General features: G+C 48.1%; 1 protein-coding gene across 1 annotated transcript in view; it reads right to left on the bottom strand.

Moving 5' to 3' along the window:
- Positions 1–20,412: 20,412 nt before the first annotated feature.
- The window catches only part of HDAC2 (histone deacetylase 2), a 28,947-nt gene continuing 26,087 nt past the window's right edge, over positions 20,413–23,272 (bottom strand). The window contains exons 12-14 of the mRNA XM_041756136.1: positions 22,841–22,996; positions 21,448–21,505; positions 20,413–20,783 (exon numbers count right to left, since the gene is read on the bottom strand). Of these exons, the coding sequence (XP_041612070.1) occupies positions 20,753–20,783; positions 21,448–21,505; positions 22,841–22,996 (245 nt within the window). The 3' untranslated portion in view covers positions 20,413–20,752. The remainder of the gene's footprint in view (positions 20,784–21,447; positions 21,506–22,840; positions 22,997–23,272) is intronic.

The following is a 23,272-nucleotide window of genomic DNA, read 5'->3' as shown; positions in this document are numbered from 1 at the left end:
ATCCCCTCCACACTCTCCTGTGCTTCTCTTTCACACTGACACCGTTCTCATCATATGGACTATTCCCACAGAAACAAAACCGGGTCTACATTCTGCTCGTCCTTCCAGCGTCAGCTCACATATGCCACTTCCTCAGGAACGACTTTTTCAGTCATCTGAGCCAACTTTCTCCCCTCGATTTCCATAATGCTTATTCCTTTCATACCTACTGTAAGGCTTTTGTGTCCCCCTCCCTTTGTTAAGGTATAATTTACACGTAATAAAAATCCACCCATCTTAAGTGCATAGTTGATGAATTTTATATGTGGATCACCATCAAAATCAAGATATAAAACATTTCTATTATTTATTTCCAAAAGCTTTTTTGTGCCCCTTTGAAGCCGACCCCCTCCTCCAAACTCCGGCCAAAAGCAACCTCTGGTCTTCTTGTTGTTATAGTTGTGTCTTTTCTAGAATTTCATATAAGTGGAATCATAGAGTATAATGTCTTTTTATAAAGCTTTCAATTAGGATAAAGTTTCTGAGATTCATCCATGCTGTTTATATCCATATTTTGATCCTTTTTAAAAAAGATATACCACAAAATGTGCCAGTAGACAGACATTTGAATTGCTTCTATTTTTAATTCCTATGGATAGTGCTGCTATGAATATGTGCATACAGATCATTGTGTGGACATGTATTTTCACTTTTCTTTGGAGTGAAATACAAAATACCTAGGAGTACGATTGTTGGGTGATATGAAAATGCCAAACTGTTTCCCACCGTCAACAAATGAGAGTTCCAGTTGCTTCACATCCTCACTGGCACTTAGTCACCAGTCTTTAATTTTAGCCAGACCAGTGGGTGTGCTGGGATCTCACTACCGTCTCACTTTGCTCTTCCCTCATGAATATTTGTGTTGAGGTTACTTTTCACGGTATTTATTAGCCACCTGTGTATCTTCCTTGGTGAAATGCCTGCTTTGCCCATTTTTAAAATTGGATTGCTCATCTCATTCAGTTATAAGAGTTCTTTATCAATTCCGGATAAAAGTCCTTTGTCAAATACACTTTGCAGATATTTTCTCCTATTCTGTGGCTTGTCTTTTTAAAACTTTCCTTCACTGTTTTTCTCTATGAAAAAAATTAAATTCAGTGATGCCATGCTCCCTGTTATTTACAAACTCCAGAAGAGTGGGGATCTTGAGTTACACAAAGCACATCATAGGGACTTGTAAATATATGATAATAAGACTGGAAACTAATTATGGAATGGGAACTATGATTAGTGTTTTATATGTTTCTTTGCATTTAAGTATCACACACATTCCTTTCTTCATTTTGATGACAAGGGAATTAAAGGCACAGACAGGTTTCATAACTTCATCAGTTAAATGACTAGAAAGTGATGAGGCCAGGATTCAAACCTGGGCCTATTTGACTTGAAAGTCCACGTTCTTAGACATTTTATGATGCTTCCTTTCATTGGATGACTAAGTAAATGAATGGATGAATGCTGCCTAATTTGTTCTTTAAAATTTTGTGTGTGTGCACAAGTGTATTAGTATTTGCCTTTTTATGCATTAAAAACTCTGCAATGATACAAAGGATTGAAAATGATGGTTAGCCATGATGGTGAAGGAAAGTCGGGAACCAAAGTAGGAAAGAAGGTTTACATGTTTTACATCTTTTATTCTTGAACCTGGTGAATGTATTATGTACCATATCAAAGTATTAAATAAAAAGAAAAATGAAGCCCCATGTTTAGTACAATATTAGAAATCAATAGAAAGCTAGAAAGCTAGTTTACACATTTTATTAAGGAAATAGTTATTAATGATTCTTTAAGAGAGGGAGAGAAAAAGAAGTCATGGCACTTCTGTGTCTCCAGGGTTGAGAATTCCTCTTAACACATTTTAAAATTCAAAGCCTCCACATGCGACTGTTGACATGCATGTGAATCCAGGCGTGGGACAAGAGGCCGTGGCTTGAGAATCCCCTCTCCATTGACTGTATTAGTTCTAATGTCCGGTAGCCAAGTCCATCTGCTTGTGTACTCTTGGCCCTAGATGGGGGAAGAGTCGACTACTATTGAAAGCTTGGGGTTACTGACATAGAAACTGTACATGGAGTTGATTGCTGCCCAGATTCACAGAAGGACAAATGACAATGAATTTGGAAAGACTCCTCTGCAGTTAATAAAAACCCAAGATATAACAGATTTCACTGGCCTCCATGAGGTCTGAGATGGATTTAATTACTGGCCAGACAATGCCTACCCCAGATACTTTGTCGGATTCACAACTTGTAAGCGCCAACATGGATATAATTGAGTGTGGACATGGCATCAGTAAGACGTGTTGAAGCCACTGATCACTCCAAAGGTTCATTAGAGCTGTGACAGAAACCACACACTCCTGTATGAGGGGCTGGACGTCTCGCGGTGCTCCTAAGGAGGCAGCTTCTGCAGACCTGAAAGAGCAGGGGAAAGAGTAGAGTGTGTCTTCTTCTCCCTGTAGGCCCCAGGCTGCCTGGATTACAGCGCACCTCATCTGTGCCCCGAAGGTAAGACTCTTGTCCAGAAGGCTGGCTGCGAAGGTGGATGATGCCACAGCCAGCACCGGTGACACCTGTGAAATGAGCCAGGTGGAAATGAGCTCAGGAGGAAAGGAAGCTTTAGGAGTAGCACAGGAGGAACAGTGGTGGGGGTATTATGTAGAAGAGATGGAGAGTGAAGTCATTATTAATGATTCTGAGAGAGACAGAGAAACGACTGCAAGTACCCCACCCACGACAACCCAGGCCCTACGCTGTAGGGAGAGTACACTCTGTGTGACAGTACATTTCATCCCTAGGAAGCTCTGTGCAAAAGTCCCAAAGCAATTCCTTAAAAGTCCTATCTCATCATGAGTTTAGAAAGATCTAGACATGGAGGGACGCCTGGGTGGTTCAGTGGTCAAGCATCTGCTTTGGGCTCAGGGCATGACCCCGGGGTCCTGGGATTGATTCCCACATTGGGCTCCCCACAGGGAGCCTGCTTCTCCCTCTGCCTGGGTCTCTGCCTCTCTCTCTCTTTCTCTCTCTCTCTCTGTGTGTGTGTCTCTCATGGATAAATAAATAAATAAATAAATAAATAAATAAATAAATAAATAAAATCCCACTAACAGGCCTGGGTTTTAACTCCCTGCAATGGTGGTCCTCTTCAAATAAGAAACCCTGAGCGAACATTTCCCTCCGTAAGTGTTCATAGAATTATCTTATTAGAAAGTAATAAGAGGTTGGGCAGTGCAGAAATGTGTAAGATAAATGTGTAAGTGTAAATGTAAGATTTACATTTTACACAGTGCAGAAAAGTGTAAGATAAATGCCCGTAAGTAGTGTGGTGCAGTAACTAAGAACCCAGGATCCGGTAAAAAAAAATCTCAGCTCTGTCACTTTCTACCCTTTAAGTGATAGAAGCCAATTAATCCCGTTGCACCCCAATCTTCTCATCTCAAAAAATAGAGTAATAATGGTAATAATAGTATTTGCCTCAGTAGATTGTTGGGGAGGAGAAGCAAAGTAAGTATATAATGTGGTTAGCGTGACCTGGGAAATAGGAAGCTTCCAGTAAACTCTGGCTGTTGTCGCCACTACCGTTGTCATTGCCTGTTATTATTAATATTTTTATGATTTTATCCTCCACTTCCCATAGTTAGTCTGCTAACAAATCATTCAATACAAAACCTGATGTCCACCTTGGCTCAGATTTTTGTCATCTTGGCCGAAAATACATATGCCTCTCGGTCCCAGCCTCGTTCCTCTGCGTCTCCGCCCTGTGACCAGGTGTGCATCTGGAAGCCAGTAAGGCTACGGCAACTACACTGGTCTTTTACATCATCTGGCAGCGTGAGTACCTGCTTCCTGGGAGCCTGGCATTGGAAACACACGGCACTGCTCAAGGCATTAAATAACATAGGGTTGGGAGAGCTACACTAATCTGTGCTTCCTAAACTTACTGACGGAGGTGAAGAAAATAAGCTGGCGCGGAGTTTGTACAATTTCTGGATCACACTAACCTAAATGCAAACAGTACATTCAGCTAAAAATATTGTTTCCTCCCGTGAGCTTCCCAATTTTTGCAGAGAAAAATGCCTCTGTGAAGTACATTGCTTGAGGCCGGGGGTGGCCTTGCACTCTGGGGGAGACGTTACACAAGAGCAGCACCACCACATTCTCCGGAAGTGAAGACTCTGGCCTCGAGTCAAGACCATCTGGGGTCCCCAGAGGTACAGAAGGACCAGCAGCAGCAGTGCAGCCCGCCTCGGGGGAGCCAAGGGGGTGTCCTTGCCTCAGCGGTGCTGACTTCCGGCTGTGGCCAGGCCGCCTGGGAGAGGGTGACAGAAGGCAGGAAAGAAGCCAGACCCACAAGTGACAGACAGAAGGGAGGCCACAGCTCCGGAGAGAAAGGAACCACCTCAGAAACGTCACAGAAGATCTTTGTCTCAGAGGCTCTTCCTCCGAAAGAGGGTGAGGGTTGTTAAACGCATCCTGACCTTAGGAAAATGAGAATTTCCCTTTTTCCTTATGCAGAAAGATAAACCAGGAAGAAAACTGCTCTTAAGAACAGGTTATTGGGATCCCTGGGTGGCGCAGCGGTTTGGCGCCTGCCTTTGGCCCAGGGCGCGATCCTGGAGACCCGGGATCGAATCCCATGTCGGGCTCCCGGTGCATGGAGCCTGCTTCTCCCTCTGCCTGTGTCTCTGCTTCTCTCTCTATCTCTCTGTGACTATCATAAATAAATAAAAATTAAAAAAAAAAAGAACAGGTTATTAATTACAAAAGTAGAAAACCCGATTCCTTCCAATACTTACGTTGAACTTCCTTCATCATCCCATATGCAACCTTGTGGATTTAAGGGTGGGTTGGTGTTTCGGCTCCTCGGGGTCCCTATACACATCCCTGTGTGCTCCCTCCAGGTCTGCTTCATTGCTGCAGTGTGTAGGCGAGTGTCACACACTTTGTAGGCAACTCAGGAGGTATCGATTGAATCAATGTTTTAAAACGAAACCATCAGCTCAGCCCTTATCATCATCCTTATTTCTGCTCACTGACCTTTACACTGAGGCCAAATACGTGATCATCGCCACACTTTGTTAGAGCCATCTAGGTAAAGTTGGCCCAAAAAATCTACAGTAAACTAGAGTAAGTAATCATCTCCACATGGGACGCCTGGGTGGCTCAGTGGTTGAGCATCTGTCTTTGGCTCAGGTCATGACCCCGGAGTCCTGGGATCAAGTGCCACGTCAGGCTCCCTGCATGGAGCCTGCTTCTCCCTCTGCCTGTATCTCTGCCTCTCTCTCTCTCTCTGTCTCTCATGAATTAATAAGTAAAATCTTTTTCTAAAAAAAGTAACAATCTCCACATGTATTTTATTTTGTAACCCCAAATCTCAAAGAATTTTAGAAAGAAACACTATTCAATGTTTATTTTTAATGGTAAAAAGAAAATAATCACAGGAAATGAGGGCAATCTAAATAATATCCGATAAAAAGTTAGTAGATAATGGTAATTGATAAGACGGTATACTACATAGTCATTAAAATTATGATATTTCTCTATATTAATAGCACACCATCCTTGAAGAACTTTTTACTTAAAAAAACAAAAGCAGCTTAAAATATGTAAAATATAGTATCTTTTTTGTGAAAATATGTATGGGTATATGTGAAAAAATATGTATGGGTAGGTGTGTGTTTGTAAATAGGAAAGTAATTAAAAGGTATTTAACATTGGTTTTCTACCATGGATGGGGAAACATTACAACTGATTCTTATTTTTACAGTTTATATATCACCACATTTTCTGTTTTTATAACAATGAAGAAGCATTACTTTATCCACAGAAAAAAAATACAGCCAATTTAAATGAATATGTAGCACCAATCTTTTTTTTTTTTTAAGATTTTATTTATTTACTCATAGAGACAGAGAGAGAGAGGCAGAGGGAGAAGCAGGCTCCATGCAAGGAGCCTGACGTGGGACTCAATCCCGGGTCTCCAGGATCACACCCCAGGCTGCAGGCGGTGCCAAACTGCTGCACCACTGGGGCTGCCCTGTAGCAACGATCTTAAAGCATTTTTTAATCACCCCAAATCTCATCACTAATAATTGTTTAAAAATTTTTTCATGCTACATGTAATGTTTTGTAGCAAAGCACACCAAAATTCAAAATTCACTGTCTTAAAATTCTGATTTTTATTATTATAGCTGATGAATCTGTTTGCCATTTGAGTTTGGTTGTTGTAATGCATCCCCCTAAAATCCATATGTGTAAGTCCTAACCCCTACTACCTCAGAATGCGACTCTATGTGGAGGGAGGCTCTTCAAGGAACTAATTAAGTTAAAATTAGGTCATTATGGTAGGTCTAATCCAGGATGACTGGTGTCCTTACAAGAGAAAATTTGGACACAGACACACTTTGAGAGAGAATATTATGTGAACATGAAGACGGCTAACCTGTAAGCCAAGAAGAGAAGCCTCAGAAGAAACCAAATCTGTCAACCTGCCTTGATCTCAGACTTCCAGCCTCCAGGACTATAAAAAAAATATTTTTTTTTTCTGTTGTGTAAGCCCTGTAGTCTGTGGTATTCTGTTGTGACAGGCCTGGCAAACTAATACAGCTGATGGGAGCTGGGCTGCAGCTCTAGGGTGCCTGGGAGCTCTGGTCTAGGCCGAGTCTGGCTAGGTTGCCTTGGGGGGAGGGCAACTCACCTTCACTCGTCTAAATTCCTTTTTCTGGCAACCGGCTAGCCCCAGTCTTATCTCCTTCATGGATGCTGGAAACATGAGAGACAAAGTGGAATCATGCAAAATCCCTAAGGGCTTAATTCTGGATCTAGCACACCATCCCTTCTGCCCCATTCTATTGACCAAGGCAACTCATGTGACTAAGCCAACAGTAGAGATCAAACAGTGTAAACCATAGGAAGAAGCACTGCAGAGTGGCATGGCACCAAGTGTGGGTATGGCGGAGGGAAGGCGGGTGGGGGGAATTGGGGCAAATAATGTAATCTATCATAGCTTAGGTGTTCACCTAGATGTTCATATGGTCTTAAATTGCATACTATATCTATATTTCCAATTTTATTTCAGCTTCATTCCACATTTTTAAGTAGGATTAATCATTTTAAATTGATTGGATGTATAATATACCATATTAAACCCACTCTTTATTAATTGGGACTACACGGATACATACAAGTCCATTGTAGAGTAGGTTAGTGAGGAACTAGGATAAGGGAAAGCAAATTGAAAATTTGCTTCTCAACATCAGTCTACGAAATTAACATGCAAGTCAACCTCTATCCAAGTTTAATTCAAATGGAAGGTTCATAACAACACAGTACAACGTTTTGTACGGAGTGAGCATTCAACATATATTTGCAGAGTAGAGTCTATGTAAATCTATTTTGAATGTGAGAACTGTTGCTAAAGCAACACATTAAAAAATGTGAGAAATCTCATTTGTTAAACAAAGGAAAACCAAAAAAAAAAAAAAACATACAAAATACTGATGACAGTAGTAACTGCAAAACATTACAATTTGGGATCCGCCATCAACTTTCTGGGTAGAAATTCGTGGAGGCATTTTATAGACCTGCTAAAACTTTGTATTCACTTGGACGGAAGATTGACTATATCTTAGCCATCCTGACTGCAATCGTTTTTAACTACAATATTATTTTGCACTCCAAGCACACTCCTACATTTATTCAGAAGCAATACAAGAAATTATCAGAGAATTTTGTTTTCCGAAGACTAATCAAAGCCTCACTTTTCTAAAAGGATCAAAGGACAACAGAACTTTATTGAAGTTTCCCTTCTAAGAGAGAGTAAATCTTGGCTCCAAGTTCATTTTCCAAATCAGGAAGCAGAAATTTTTTTTTTTAGGAAAATACTGAACTTGAGAAGTAGGAAAAAATGTTCTTCCCACTGGTTAATTAATTTTATAATTTGGTTCTAAAACCGTTACCACCATATGTATTCCTGCCAAAAGAGTTGAGCATCTTATGGGATGAGTCAAGCAGTCACTGACAAAGCTCTGAAAGGGCAGAGCCAAAGAGCAGGCATGTATTTGTTACACGTGGTACGTGGGCAGGCTCTCGGGGGGGCTCACTGTGCGTCCACGTGCTCCCTGGTGCTCCCTGGCCTCCTCTTCCAGAACCCTCCAGAGCCCCGTGATGAATCACATTGTTTCAACGTGTCCACACTCAGTTTCGGGAAGGTTATTCCCAAGTCACTTTCAAACCGAACACATGCTGCATCTGCTTTCTGTTCGTGGACACTGAATGCCTGGCACTTTAATTGGGATATTTTTCTTTGGAATGAAATCATTTCAAATATTCGCTGAATCAAAACCATCGGTTTCCTCTTCCAGTTTCCATCCTGGATTGTTGGGAGGCTTCCCAGACCTGGAGTCCGGTGCAGCAGAGAGGGGGCCACCTCCCCTTGGTGTGGAGGGGGCAACATGGGGAAAGCAGGCCACAGAGCCCTCCTCTGTCCCCACTCCTGGCCAGGCTCCACCTGCCTCGTACTCGAACACCGTGAAAGTTAGACCCGTCCCCCTTCTTCTGATCATTTATCATCTTTTTCCTCTTTGGAAGTTTTAACGGCAGCAGAAAAATTTTTCGCACAAGTGAAGGTCTGTGAAGTCACTGGAAACTCACAGCTCCTCCCCTGCTGGGTTCAGCCCGAAGCGTTGGGGGGCCCCTGATCTTGGGGTGACAGGCAGCAGGGACACGACAGAGCTGGGTGGATGGAAGCAGAAGGCGCCTGGAGGGAAGGAAGACAAACTGTGCCGTTGTCCTTGGGGGGAACGACAAAGGTCACTGAAGTAGGCCTGAAATGCGCTCCCGGAAGAACCACTTCAAGACTCGAATCAAAGCTCAGTCTCTTAGGAGCCCCTTGACCTAATGTCTCTATGCCTCAGTTTCTCTACTTGGAAGACAGAGGTGAAATTAGCATACACGGTTGTTCTAAAAGCTAAATTATAAAGCTCTTTAAATGCGTCATGTTTAATAGACACTCAATGTTAATATATAATTTTAAATGGACACATTTGAAAAATATGGTGAAGGGAGCAACAAATAAATGCTAGTGGACTGAACACAGCAAAGGAAGAAAGATGTGCACAGATGAGACGGTATCTAGTCCATCTTTAAAAATAACTTTGATACAGTTATTTGAGAGAGACAGTGAGTGCGAGAGAGCAGGAGCCAGGGGAGGGGCAAGAAGCAGACCACCCACCCCCCCCAGGGAGCGAGCCCGATGCGGGACTCAATCCGGGACCCCAGGATCATGACCTGTGCCCGAGGCAGACGCTCGGCCAACTGAGCCACCCAGGTGCCCTGATTTCTCTTTGACCACAGGACACTTTTGGTTTGTTTTCCCCACGAGGACCCTGAGAGGACACCAGTCAGAGAAGCGAGGACACAGTGCCTCCCTGGAGCCACCGGCCCAGCCCCCCACTCCAGGTCTGCTCAGGAGCTCCTGAAATAAGGCTGCGGGCATTTGCTCCGAATGCTCCCCCAACTGAGCGTGGAACCTTCGTCGGGTTTTATCCATTGTTAATACTCCATGGAACTAGGCCCTGGAGGACAGACTACGGGAGACGCGGGGTTAAATGTGGATCCTGAGCTTTGTTACGGATTTTCAGCTTGTCTTAAAGGAAATTCAGATGGACTCCTGGGATCCAGGTGGCTCTCGGCCTCTCCAAAGGGCAGGTCAGTGCGCGGCCGTCCCTTCTTCTGTGGCAAGTCTTCCTCGGGCCCGCTCAGCGAGAGGTTCTGGATTCTCTGTACGCGTTCTTTAGGATTTCTTTAAGATTCTGGTTGAAAATAAAGCACAGGGCATCTCAAAGGTTGCTTCTCCATCAGGAAGTTTTTTTTGTTTTTTTTGGTTTTTTTACCTCTAGCTTTTCCTCCATTAACTGAAAGCTAGAGAATGTTAACAATATTTCAGTGATAGAAAGTTAAATTAGTCACATTTTGGAGTCAGTGACTTCTTGTAAGAAATTATTTTTATCAAAGTAACATGCATTCTCGTTGTGGATACGTTCAAAAATAGAACTAAACACACAGAAGAAATTTAAAAGCACATTAAACGCACTATACAGTCACTTAATATTTTCACTTTGGTCCCTCTAAATCTGTACACGTGTATTTATCACTTGAACAAAAAGGTAGTGAGATTATGTGTTTGTTATGTAACTTGTTTTTCTCTCACCAATTAATATTTCTAAATATATGTCCCCATTAAAATATAGACTTATATAATCATTTTCATGGAATACTTCATATTCCAGGGAATTAATAAACTAGAATTCCTTACAGAAACTTACAAGAATGACCACTTAGGTTGTTATTATAAACAACACCAAAATGAACAACTTGGAACTAATTTTCTTATGTTTGCCAATAACTTTTTTTTTATAATAAATTTATTTTTTATTGGTGTTCAATTTTACCAATAACTTTTTTTCAATCAGTCCTAAAACCACTTATAAAAGTGTACGGATTCACACATTCTTCATATTTACCAGCACCACTCTTGGAGAGCGTGACACAAGAGGAGTCTTCACACTTACGATCAAGGAAGGAAGGGGGATGAGCCTTCTCCTTCTCCTGAGCGGCGCTCTCCTTGGATATCTAAGGCTCCCCGGAGCCAGGGTCGTGGGAAGGATGATGCGGAAGGGCCGAAATGCTGTCATCAAAACCGTGCAGCTGGCTTCCACGTACCTTCCCATCTTCATTCGCTAACTCTTGCTTCACTCCCACCTACAGTTTTACTTGTTTATTTTCATACCTGCAAAGCGTTGGGAGACAAGATTATTTTGACCCATGACGAGACGTGCAAATTTCCCAATCACGACGTGTTTCATTTTTAAAAGTATGTTCTAGCAACCAGGAATGTCTACACTGCTACACGACAGAAAAACTACCCGCACCCGGAAATCACAGATTAACCTCAATCGCCAAATTCTGTTCTGATTTACAGACTGGAATCCAAGTGTTCATAATAAGGAACAGAACAGCGGGGCGCCTGGGGGGGCTTGACCCTTAGCATCTGCCTTCAGCTCGGGCCATGGTCGCAGGGTCCTCGGATCAAGCCCTGTGGGTTCCAGCCGGGAGTCTGCTGCAGCCTCTCCCCACCATGTTCTCCCTCAAATAAATAAATAATAAGTAAGTAAGTAAATAAATAAAATATTTAAAAAGAAAGTAATGGAAACTATGCACTTCAAACACGCCGGGCACCCGTGGGCACTTTGTACGCATTGCCTTAGGCCTTCTGGCCGTGAACCTGTGGGGTCAGCACCCTTCCCGCCTCATCCCCTCTCCCCCTTCCACACTCAAGGCAGCCGGAGGCTCAGTGACGCGGCCTTGATAGTGGCAGCCACGCGACCTCAGTTTTGGTCTTTCACTCACCTCTTTTCTTCCTTTACCTTTTTTTTCTTGATTTCTGAAAAAATGGATGGAGACCCAGATTGGCTGGGGCGGCCGCCGGTGCCCACCGCCCAGGGGCTTCCCCGCAGGCCAGGGTGGCAGAGGGCCGGGGCCGCAGGGCTGAGCCGTGACCTTTCTGCCCCTGGAGGAACGACGGAGGTCACCGCGGGGCAGGCGCCCACCCGGCTGGGCCGCGGGTCCTACAGGCCTTGACCCCTGCCTGGAGGGCCGGGCTGGCAGGGTGGCCGCGGGGTCCCGGGGAGCCTCACGTGCGGGCCGGAGCACCAGGAGGAGGGGGAGGGGCCGAGTGGGCCGCGGAGGCGGTGGGGGGGGGCGAGGCCGCAGGGGCCGGGGCGGGGCGGGACAGCAGCCTCGGGGCCTGCGGGACCTGCTGGAGCTCCGGCCGCGACCCAGCCACCCGCTCGCTCGGCCGCAGGCGCCCGCGGCCAGTCCCGGGGGAGAGGAGCCCCCTGACCCCTGGGACCCGGCCGCGGCCCTCCCGCGCCCCCACCCCGAGCCCAGCCGGTCTGCGGCCGTCCCCCCCATGCCCAGCCCGTCCACGGCCCTCCCCCCGCCCAGCCCCTCCACGGCCCTCCCCCGCCCCCACCCGGTATCCAGCCCGTCCGCGGCCCAACACCCCCACCGCCCAGCCCATCCGCGGCCCTCCCCCCCCCGCCCAGCCCGTCACGGCCCTCCCCCCGCCCAGCCCCTCCACGGCCCTCCCCCGCCCCCACCCGGTATCCAGCCCATCCGCGCCCAACACCCCCACCGCCCAGCCCGTCCGCAGCCCTCCCCCCAGCCGGTGTCCAGCCCGTCCGCGGCCCTCCCCCCTCTGCCCAGCCCGTCCGCAGCCCTCCCCCCCTTCCCAGCCCCTCCGCGGCCCTCCCCCCCATGCCCAGCCCGTCCACGGCCCTCCCCCCCAAGCCCGTCCGCGGCCCTCCCCCCCCCCCCCCCGCCCAGCCCGTCCGCGGCCCTCCCCTCCTGCCCAGCCCGTCTGCGGCCCTCCCCCTCCCCGTGCCCAGCCCGTCCGGGGCCCTCCCCCCCTTCCCAGCCCATCCGCGGCCCTCCCCCCCCAGCCCAGCCCATCCGCGGCCCGCCCCCCCCAGCCCAGCCCGTCCGCGGCCCTCCCCCCCATGCCCAGCCCGTCCACGGCCCTCCCCCCCAAGCCCGTCCGCGGCCCTCCCCCCCCCCCCCCCCCGCCCAGCCCGTCCGCGGCCCTCCCCTCCTGCCCAGCCCGTCTGCGGCCCTCCCCCTCCCCGTGCCCAGCCCGTCCGGGGCCCTCCCCCCCTTCCCAGCCCATCCGCGGCCCGCCCCCCCCAGCCCAGCCCATCCGCGGCCCGCCCCCCCCAGCCCAGCCCGTCCGGGGCCCTCCCCCCCTTCCCAGCCCGTCCGCGGCCCTCCCCCCCCAGCCCAGCCCGTCCGCGGCCCTCCCCCCCTTCCCAGCCCATCCGCGGCCCTCCCCCCCCAGCCCAGCCCATCCGCGGCCCGCCCCCCCCAGCCCAGCCCGTCCGCGGCCCTCCCCCCCATGCCCAGCCCGTCCACGGCCCTCCCCCCCAAGCCCGTCCGCGGCCCTCCCCCCCCCCCCCCCCCCCCGCCCAGCCCGTCCGCGGCCCTCCCCTCCTGCCCAGCCCGTCTGCGGCCCTCCCCCTCCCCGTGCCCAGCCCGTCCGGGGCCCTCCCCCCCTTCCCAGCCCATCCGCGGCCCGCCCCCCCCAGCCCAGCCCATCCGCGGCCCGCCCCCCCCAGCCCAGCCCGTCCGGGGCCCTCCCCCCCTTCCCAGCCCGTCCGCGGCCCTCCCCCCCATGCCCAGCCCGTCCGCGGCCCTCCCCCCCTTCCCAGCCCGTCCGCGGCCCTCCCCCTCCCCGTGCCCAGCCCGTCCGCGGCCCTCCCCCCCTTCCCAGCCCGTCCGCGGCCCTCCCCCCCATGCCCAGCCCGTCCGCGGCCCTCCCCCCCTTCCCAGCCCGTCCGCGGCCCTCCCCCTCCCCGTGCCCAGCCCGTCCGCGGCCCTCCCCCCCTTCCCAGCCCATCCGCGGCCCTCCCCCCCATGCCCAGCCCGTCCGCGGCCCTCCCCCCCTGCCCAGCCCGTCCACGGCCCTCCCCCCCCAAGCCCGTCCGCGGCCCTCCCCCTCCCTGTGCCCAGCCCGTCCGTGGGCCTCCCACCCCCACCCCCCACCCTGTGCCCGGCCGTGCCCCCCCAGGCCCCCAGCCCTCGGAGCTCTGCGGCTGCTCCCCGTGCCCCCAGCGTGTGGCCCCAGCTCCTCACCGGGCAGATCACCGCCGAGACCACGCTGGCTCAGCTACAGGCCCGCACCACCTGCTCTCCTCACTATGTGCTCCTCCTCCGCCTTCTTTTCCTGAGTGGAGCAGCACGGCCCTTGGCACTCTGCGGGTGGGGGCAAGGTTGCTGCGTGATGCCCATCTCCTTCCTTATGTTGGAGTAGCTTCGGCCCTGCTCCAACAGCTCGGTAAAGGTGGTACCCAGGAGGGGGCCTAACACAAGCATTTTTTTAGAGGCGATATTGACATAAAATGGACCGCTGAGAAGGGGGCAGCTGGGGGGGCACCCACAGTATTGTGCAAACCCCCCCCCCATCTACTTTCAGAACACTTTCACCATCCGAGGAGGATACTTTGTACCCATTAACCACTACCTACTATTTGACCTTTGCACCAGGCCCTGGCAACTGCCAATCTAAATTCCTGGATAAGAATTTACCTATTCTGGGGTCCCTGGGGGGCTCAGCAGTTAAGCATCTGCCTTGGGTTCAGGATGTAACCCCGGGGTCCCAGGATCAGGTCCCACATCGGGCTCCCTGCATGGAGCCTGCTTCTCCCTCTGCCTGTGTCTCTGCCTCTCTCTCTGGGTCTCTCATGAATAAATAAATAAAATTTAAAAAAAAAAGAATTTACCCCATTCTGGGGGCATGTGGGTGGTTCAGTCAGTTACACACCTGCCTGTGGCTTAGGTCAGGTTCCCAGGGTCCTGGGGTTGGGCTCCCTGCTCAGAGGGTAGTGGGCTTCTCCCTCTCTCTCTGCTCCAATCCCTACTCCTGAGCTCTCACTTCCTCTTTCAACTAAATACACACTCTCTTTAACAAACAAACAAACAAAACAAAACAAAAAAAACAAAGAATTTACCTCTGGCTTCTTTAACTTAGTGTAATGTTTCCATTACATAAATAAAACCAGCAGTGGTAGTGGAGACGTTACTACCAACCCTACAGAAACAGAGGAAAATAAGAGAATAATACTATGAAGGATTGTGTGCAGCAACTTGATAACCTGGATGAAATGGAGAAATTCTTAGGAATACACAAATGACCAAAGCTGACTCAAAAAGAAATAGGAAAATCTCCATATACCTATAACAAGGAGACACTGAATCTTTAATAAGAAACCTCCCAACAAAGGAAAGCCCAGGACCAGATGGCTTCACTAATGAATTCTATCCGTCATTTAAAGGACTAACATCAATTCTCAAGCTCTTCCAAAAAAGTAGATGAGGAAGGAGCACTTCTTACCTTGTTTTGCACAGCCTGTCTTTCCTGTCGCCAAAGCCAGAGGAAGATGCTGCAGGAAAAAACCATGGACCCCAAGTAGATGTAGATACACGCATTACTCAGCCACAAAGAGGAATGAAATGCTGGTACCTGCTCCAGCACAGATTCTAAAAATGAACCTCTATGGTAACTGTTCACATGTGAGGACAATAGTGACTTAAAGATAATCCCTACCGTGGTCCAGCAGCAGGAAATACACTGCGCGTTGGCGCACAGCGGCACAAGGTCCCCGCTGACCTCGTGTCCTGTGTCACAGCGCGACCCTAATGCCAGCTCTGAGTCACTGCTGTGGCTCTCCGCCCTGAGCATGTTAAGGCCCGCGAGCACCGATCAGTTTGTGGCAGAGGAAGGGTGGAGAAGCATGGTTATTTGCCAGCTGTTCGCTGACCCACTTTACAGATTGGTAAACTGAGGCACGGTGCTCGAAGCAAAACGTGACCAAAAGCAAAACAATAGGATGTCAAGGCCGCGGCTAACTTCCTGTTTATGATTTTTAGCTGTGCCCCAGCCTGTTCAGTGTAGGGCCACACGCCTGGAGGTCACCCCGGAAATGTTGATTTCTGGAAAGACAAAGGTAACGAGTTGAATGATCCATGACACAAGCCGGAAAACCCAAAGTTTCCAGCCCAGAGGGATCAGAGTTTGGATCACAGCTGTCGGACTCACCCCTAAACACACACCAGTTGCCGCCGGGTGAGCTTCCCCCCAAACCTCCCCGGTCCTGCCGTCTAGTAGTAGCAGAATGTAAGTGAGGAAGCGGCGCTCCCTGGTAATCTGTCCCACCAGGATCCCCCCAGAATCCTGATCCCGGCCCTGGGAAGTACCGGGGGGGCAGGGTTGCGGGCCTGGTTTGGTGACCGAGGCCGAGGGCAGGAAGCCACTGCCCCTGCACTTTACCCTCACCGTGCTGGGCTGCAACCCCGAGGACGAGACCTCAATTCTCCTTTTCCATGGTGGATAGTAAATGATCAAGCCCCAGAAAAAGGGGGGCCGCTCTTCTTCTTCTCATATTCATTTCTCTTCTGCCTTTCATGAGAAAGCTCACAGTCCACCACCCGGTCCGCGCTCTCTGTGTCGTGCATAGAAAGCTCAGGCGCCAGCGTTGCCATCTACTTAAAGGCCCGCGGGAGTGCGACCCACCGAAGCGTGGTTCCCAGAGGCCTGATCCAGCGCTGCGCCCCCAAAGCCTGTTCGCGTTGCTCTACTGCTTCAATGGGTCAAGCGTCTACAGGAAAAAATCAAAAAGCAGGAGAGGAAACCCGAGCAAGCCATGGAGTGGATGCCATCTGGTGGCGAGCTGGGGCGGCGCGGCGGCTCCTCCAGGCAGTGCTCCCTGGGGGAGGGGGGCCCACAGCAGCGGGAGCCCCGAGTTTCCCGGGGCCGCTCGCCACTGTGCTTGCAGGTCATCCTCAAGCAAACTGCGGGGCATCACGGGCCTGCTGCAGCTGCCGAGTCACCAGCTTCGTGGCTCAGACCCGCTCCCCGATTGCTCCCGGGCCCCGCAGAGCTGGCTCTGCCCCCCGTCACCCGAGCGCCGTCTACGCCCCTTGGCCCACGCGGATGGCTGCATTTCTCCTCTGAGAAGCCATCTGACCCGACACGGGGTGCGGGCTCCAGGACCCCCGGACCGAGCAAGTCGTGTGCTCCCCGGCCGGAGCCCGCCGGGCTCCCTGGGCAGTGGGTCCCTATAGGTCGGGCCTCGCGGTGTGGCCCCACCGAGCCAGCATCACCTTCCTGTTAGGTCCAAGAGGAAGGGAGGCACGGGGCTAGGGGCGAGGAGAAAGGGTCTCAGGCCGTGCAGGTGTCCTACCTGTGGTGCTACACGCGCCCGGGTTTTTGTTTAGACCTTGCTGACGCATGTCGTCTGTGTCACCGTGGAGGGTGGGGACCGCAGAGAACCGAGAGGCTTCAGCGAGACTCCACTGCAGGCACCGGAGCCAGAAGGTGTGGGAAGGGCCTTCGGCAGAAGAGCTTCCAGAACTCTCCCAGTGGCAGGACGCCGGGCCTTGGCGGCAGGACGAAGACTAGTCCTTGCACGGCCGCCTGACGACACCGGGGCTTAGGTCCACACGCTCGCCTCTCGGGCCGCCGTGGGCCTGGCACCCGAAGGAAGGACAGGGCACATCGTCATTCCAGGGCCACTCTTCTGTTTTCCCCCAGGTGAGGCCTCAGTTTCAAAGTGCATTTTTTTAAAACACGAAATGCTGGGCAGCCCGGGTGGCCCCGGGGTTGAGGGCCACCTTCGGCCCAGGGTGTGATCCTGGGGTCGCGGGATCGAGTCCCGCGTCGGGCTTCCTGCGTGGAGCCTGCTCCTCCCTCTGCTGTGTCTCTGCCTCTCTCTGTCTCTGTGTCTCATGGATAAATGCTAGTGACCGTTGAGTCTGGCGGGCGCCGCACACCTTCGTCCCCGGGAAGAAGCGAGGCTGAGACCGTCCCTGTGGCCCGGCCACCAGCTGCGTGGACCCGCCAGTCATTCCAGAAGCTAACTTGAGACCTGGAAGGGGAGGCCACAGGGTCGTGTAAAGTGTCCACCCCTTTGACGACAAACCATCCGCTGGTTTTTTAATGGACTTTTTGCACGACGTTCACCAGCCGGACGTTGGAAGCCCGTGAAAGCAGCCAGGGCGGCACCTCCTATAGTTCTAGGCATTATTTGTAGGATCAGTTTGGTCTGCCCTGCTCTCTGCACACGAGGAGAGGTCGCCCGTGTCGCGTTCCGCCCCTTAGAGGTGCTCCCGGGAACCGACTCCACTTGCCCGGCTGGCGGCTGGCGCGCCCCGCGGCTCCTCCGCAGGACATGGCCCTTCTGACCTCTCCCAACCGTGCTGCACAGGGATTCCTGAAAGTCGTTTGCACAAGGGTGTGGGGCTTCTCAAAATGGAATTTTGGGTCAGATTTTTATGTGATTTTAAGAAAAAATATGTGAAAGTGCACACGAGCGGGGTGGGAAGAGGCAGGAGAGAATCGTAAGCGGCCTCCCCGCAGAGCCCGGACCTCATCTCCCCCCGACACCATGACCATGACCGGAGCCCAAACCCAGTCGGTCACTTAAGCAACTGTGCCACCCAGGCCCCCAGATTCTTACTTGTCATTTTGACAGAGGCTGTTACATTAAGTCACCATACGTTGGCGACTCACGCTCTACTACGGTATGAACCAACTTCCTCATCCTCTTGCCAACACCTGTTTTTCAAATTTAGGTTTAAAAAAAAAATCAGGTCAAAAAGTTAAAATCTTCAGGTTTCGTTTTGTTGGGGTTTTTTTTAAAAGATTTTATTTATTCATGAGAGACACAGAGAGGCAGAGACACGGGCAGAGGGAGCAGGCTCCCTGCAGGGAGCCGATGCGGGACTCGATCCCGGGACTCCAGGGTCACAGCCTGAGCTGAGGCCCCAGAGATCCCAAATCTTCATAGTTTTTATTTTGTATTTCCTAATTAGTTCAAGATGTTTGGATTTACGACCATTTGTATTTTTCCCGCTGTTTGTATCCTTCCTGCGCCTCTTCGCTCTCTACTAGCTTTCGGTGCCCCCTTCTGAACCGTGACCAAGTCCTAATTCTTTCTGCACGCTGCCTCTCGCCAGTTGCCATTTCCCTCAACTTAGTTTTGTTGGCCTAGTACCTTTTTTAAATCAAAATACACCAATTGTTTCTTCTATGGTTGGGAGTCAGACCTTCTCCAATTACGGTTTCAAGTCTCTTAGATGGTTTCTAGTACGTATGGTCTCATTTTCCCTAATTCGAACTTGAATCTTCTGGTGGGAGGTGTAAACCTTTCCCCATTTGATTATCCGCTATCCCAACAGTCCTTAGGGAAGAAGCCCTTTCTCCCCTCCCCAGCGTATTTATCCATGATTAATTTCCAAATACACTGATCTTGACATCCTGTTACACTGCTCGTTACACACCAGACCCGCACCTTCTCTGTGCTTTTATTAACAGAAAATTTTGTCATCGCTATTGTAAATGAGGCCTTTGTTCTTCCAGCAGTTGTTTGTAGGTAGTACCAAGTCACTTAGGGTGAATTTGCTCGGTTTCCTAATTCTCTTGAAGCTTGTTTTACGTGACGCTTAAACTTGTAGACAGGAAAACGAGGTAAATATACCAAGGAGGTTCACTACAGTATCAAAACGCGTGTCTGGTACGTCCTCACAATAGAGCAGTAATTCACAGCCGTTACAATGAACACTTGCTCAACAGGGTAAACCAAGTCACAGAAGTGAATGTATGGGATACTTTGTGTTTCACAAACTAAATGAAGAAATGAGTTAATACTTAACGTCATAAAGGCTTGGATGTTGACAGATTTGCAGCAGTGGGTGAAATATCCACAAACTTCAGAGTAATGGTTACTTCCATAAAGCAGGAAAGGGGAGCTAAATGGCCAAGTGTATAAACTCTTCAAACTGGTGTAATATATTTAAAGTAAAAAAAAAAAAACAAAAACAAAAACAAAAAAACTTAGTAAATATGGCAAAAGCGAAGTCTGTTGAATCAGAGTAAGTACGTGGCTGCTCATTACCTACATCCAGGTGTTTCCGTGAACGTCTCAAGTACTTCTCAACATAGGGGCTTGCAGAGAAATAGTTTTCACTTATCTTCCAGAATTTTATGATTTTTGTCTCAAAACAATTACTTCAGGATGGGCAAAAAAGTTTGACAAGTTAAAATGTTCTATTTTTTTCTATTGCACACCCTGGAATAAGTATAAATTACCCATTTGTCTGCTTTTTACCACTAGAATGTAAGCTCTGGGTGCATTTTCCCATTATCTTCAGTTGCATACCCAGGACATGAAAGTGAACAGATAAACAAATTCTTTAAGTGTTTCTTTCTTTGGTTTGGAGACTTGTGTGCAATAGTGGAACCTGGATGCTCTATAAAATGCAGTAAAAGGACCAGGTTTTGTCTAAATAGGTTTTATTTTAGACTTAGTATGAATACAGGAAAATTCTGGTCAAGCACAGCCATACAATCCTTGTCTACTTGGTACACAGTGGGGGTGGGCAACAAAGTCACATATTGCTCAGTATGGAAGACAAGTTTCCTTCTCTGATTATGGTTTTAATTCAGAAATTTTCATTTCCAATTTCTGGGAATCTTTGGTTCAGCTCAAATATAATTCCTGTATTTCAATCACACAGCTTATATTGTTAATTTAGAGATAAACTATTAAAATAAGATGCCAAACTAGCCAAACTATAAAAAGAAGATGCTAGAAGAGGAACTATCACATTAAGAAAGAAGTACCGTAAAACAGTCTTCCCTGAACAGTTAAACGGATGTCCTTCAAGTCGTGATCAGTACACCCCTCGTGTATTCTAATTGTACAAAGTCCTGTTATTAGCCCCCGAAAAAAGATTTGTTGTAATAAACAGACAAAGACAATCCAAGTACAATTTTTTAATAAAGATAATTACAAAAGATGGAAAAATCAGCTCAGAAAGGCCAATTACTTCTTTAATAGATCAGTTTTTGACATAATAACTCACATCAATTTTAAATACTATCACATAAAGCATGGTGGAGAAAAGAAATTTTGCTTCATAATTAGAAAACTCACAATAAAACTTGCCAAGAAAAACAAAAACAAAGCCATTTTGAAAATAAATACAGTCCATGCCAAAGTAGTATAAAATGAAGCCGGAAGTCTTCAAAAAGAAAAAATTTTTCTTCCCAATATTTTCTCACTCGTTTATGGTTTCTGAACTTGGTGAGACATTCAAATTCAAGGGTTGCTGAGCTGTTCTGATTTGGCTCTGTTAAGAGACAACATAAAACATTAAGGCCCCGTAGGGTCACGGCCCAAACACACAGTGTCCTGACTGTTCCCGGAGTACTGACTACCTTAAATCTTCCCAGTGATTTTACAATCTAGTCCACGTTATCCTATAAAGGCTAACACAAAATCAGACGAGGTCAGGGATTTATATGCTTTCTGATGATAAAAACCTCAATTATGATTCTGCTAAATGTAACTGCATGGTCAACTGTTTTATGCTAGCCCCGTGTTTCAATTTATCCACTACCCAAAACTAACAAAATTCGTGTACACAAAGAAATAAGAGCACCACGAAAAGATCACATAAAGTTATTAGCAAAAGGTCCGAGATACATTACATACGAGGGTACAAACCGATTTACGTTCAGTTATACAGTATTACGACTACCCTTTACCATCTTCTAAGGCAAGCTACGTGAGTAACAGACGAACAGACAACACAAACGGATGGTTAAGACGGCATATGTTACAGATTACCTTATGTACCGATACGGACTAAAATTTAGAGCACTTCATACAACTGATGCTCTCAATCAAGTTCAGTCCAGCACTTCTCAAAAGAATACGACACATCCACACCCAAAGTCAATGTATTTATTTTTACAGCACAGAAAAGTTACTCGATACGGAACATAATTTACCCTTTGGTATCTGTTTTTTCACCACTACTGTCCTTGGATTTATCTTCTTCCTTAACATCTAAAAACATAAATTGGGAAGAGAAATTGGGAAGAGATTGAAGCCTATTTTTAAATATAAAATATGTAACTTTAAAATAAAATATAAAAAGCTGCCATATACAATCTTACGATTCATGAACTCAGTAACCATCTATTTAACACTTTGCTGAAAGACAGAGGTTCAAGGGGCCGATGTAACACAGGCCCTGCCCCCGTCAAGGTGCTTCCCCTCTACACCATCTCAGCGGGTACGCTGTGGACAGGTCGGCCTACAGACCCGCGCCCAGCACCGAGCGACGGTGCTGGGAGAGGCTACCACAGAAAAGTGACATTTGAGAGGTGTCCTAAGAATGAAGAGCTTTTGGGTGGTAAAAGGGATGAAGTATCCAGAACAGAGAAAAACTTAAGACGACTTTGAGGCAAGGCAGACTGAATAGGTTAGGAGGGAGAACTGAAAGACCACCGGGACTGAAGTATGTGAGAAGAGGGGAGAATCAGGTAAGATAAGCAGGCCAAGTCCCGGGAAACTCGACCATGGTCATAAAGATCAGGGAGACAGCAACATGAACACTGCAAATGCAGGTGGTTAAGTGTTAGGAATACAGGTATTTAGGATACCGCGGCGTTCCCTAGCCAGGAGCGGCTCAATCTAGCAATGCAGGCACGTAAAACCCTGTAATGAGGCATTATAATGTATGTTAAATAAAATGACCAAAGTGTGTTTAAGTGCTCTGCGAACTCAGATAAAAGATAATATATTCTGGTACTAAATTTACTGCCTAAACCATCGTTTTGTCAAAAGACAAGCTAACGGCATTTTTAAGTTAAGGTATCAAAGTATTATACCTCACCTCCAACCTAGCTTCCAAATCCCTTCCGATTTTCCCTCAGTTTTTATGTTCTCATCAAATAATTTCTGAGCAAAGTCCACTCTCTCAGCTTTTTCACGATGGTGAAATTGGTCTAAGGATGTTTTATTCCCATCAAATAAACTTTTAGGTAGTTAAAGACTATCTTAGAATTTCAGCTCTGCTCAGAATACAAATGGATCTATAGAACCCCTCTCTGTCTTCTTACCGGATCTCTATCATAGTGTGATGTTCATCATTTTGTGCCTCTGTCAGCAAGAGACGGTAAGAAGGTTTTCTATATTATAAAAGCAAACAGAGCTCTAAATAAAAGATTTAAAAGGTAAGCACCATTTACCTGTGACACAGGGGACAAAGGTCATCTACCCAGCAAAACCACCCCCTTTAATACTTGTGTAATTGGCTTCAGATTTCATAAAGAGTTGAAGTGAAGCTCATTTTTAAAACTTATAATTAAAATATATTTAACAAAAAATAAATCTGACCTGCTTTTTTGTCCTCTGTTTCCTTCTTGTCTTCTTCAATTCTAGCTTTCTTTGCTCCTTTCTTATGATCGGCCACATTTCTACGTCCTCCTTCTCCTTCATCCTCAGAATCTGAGAATTCTTCATCACAAGCTATCCGTTTGTCTGATGCTCGAACTGATTATATTAGGATTTTAAGAAAAGTTGACAAAGACGGTCAGAGGTTTAATTGTTGTTAACACACTCAGGTACAAATGCACCAACCAATTTCTACATCTAAAAGTACAGGGTTAAAAAAAAAAAAAAAAAAAAATAAAAGTACAGGGTAACAGATACTTAATATTTTTAAGATTAGAACTGAATGCATGGTTTGTTCAAATACTGAAAATTTAGATCGGAGGCTAGGAAGAAATAATTCAAAGCAACGTGAAAAACATTTGGGGATCTCACCAA

Source organism: Vulpes lagopus, chromosome 1 (genome assembly GCF_018345385.1).
Source record: "Vulpes lagopus strain Blue_001 chromosome 1, ASM1834538v1, whole genome shotgun sequence".
Lineage (NCBI taxonomy): Eukaryota > Metazoa > Chordata > Mammalia > Carnivora > Canidae > Vulpes > Vulpes lagopus.
Note: the sequence above shows the minus strand (reverse complement) of the source record. Positions and strands in the feature narration are given on the sequence as shown.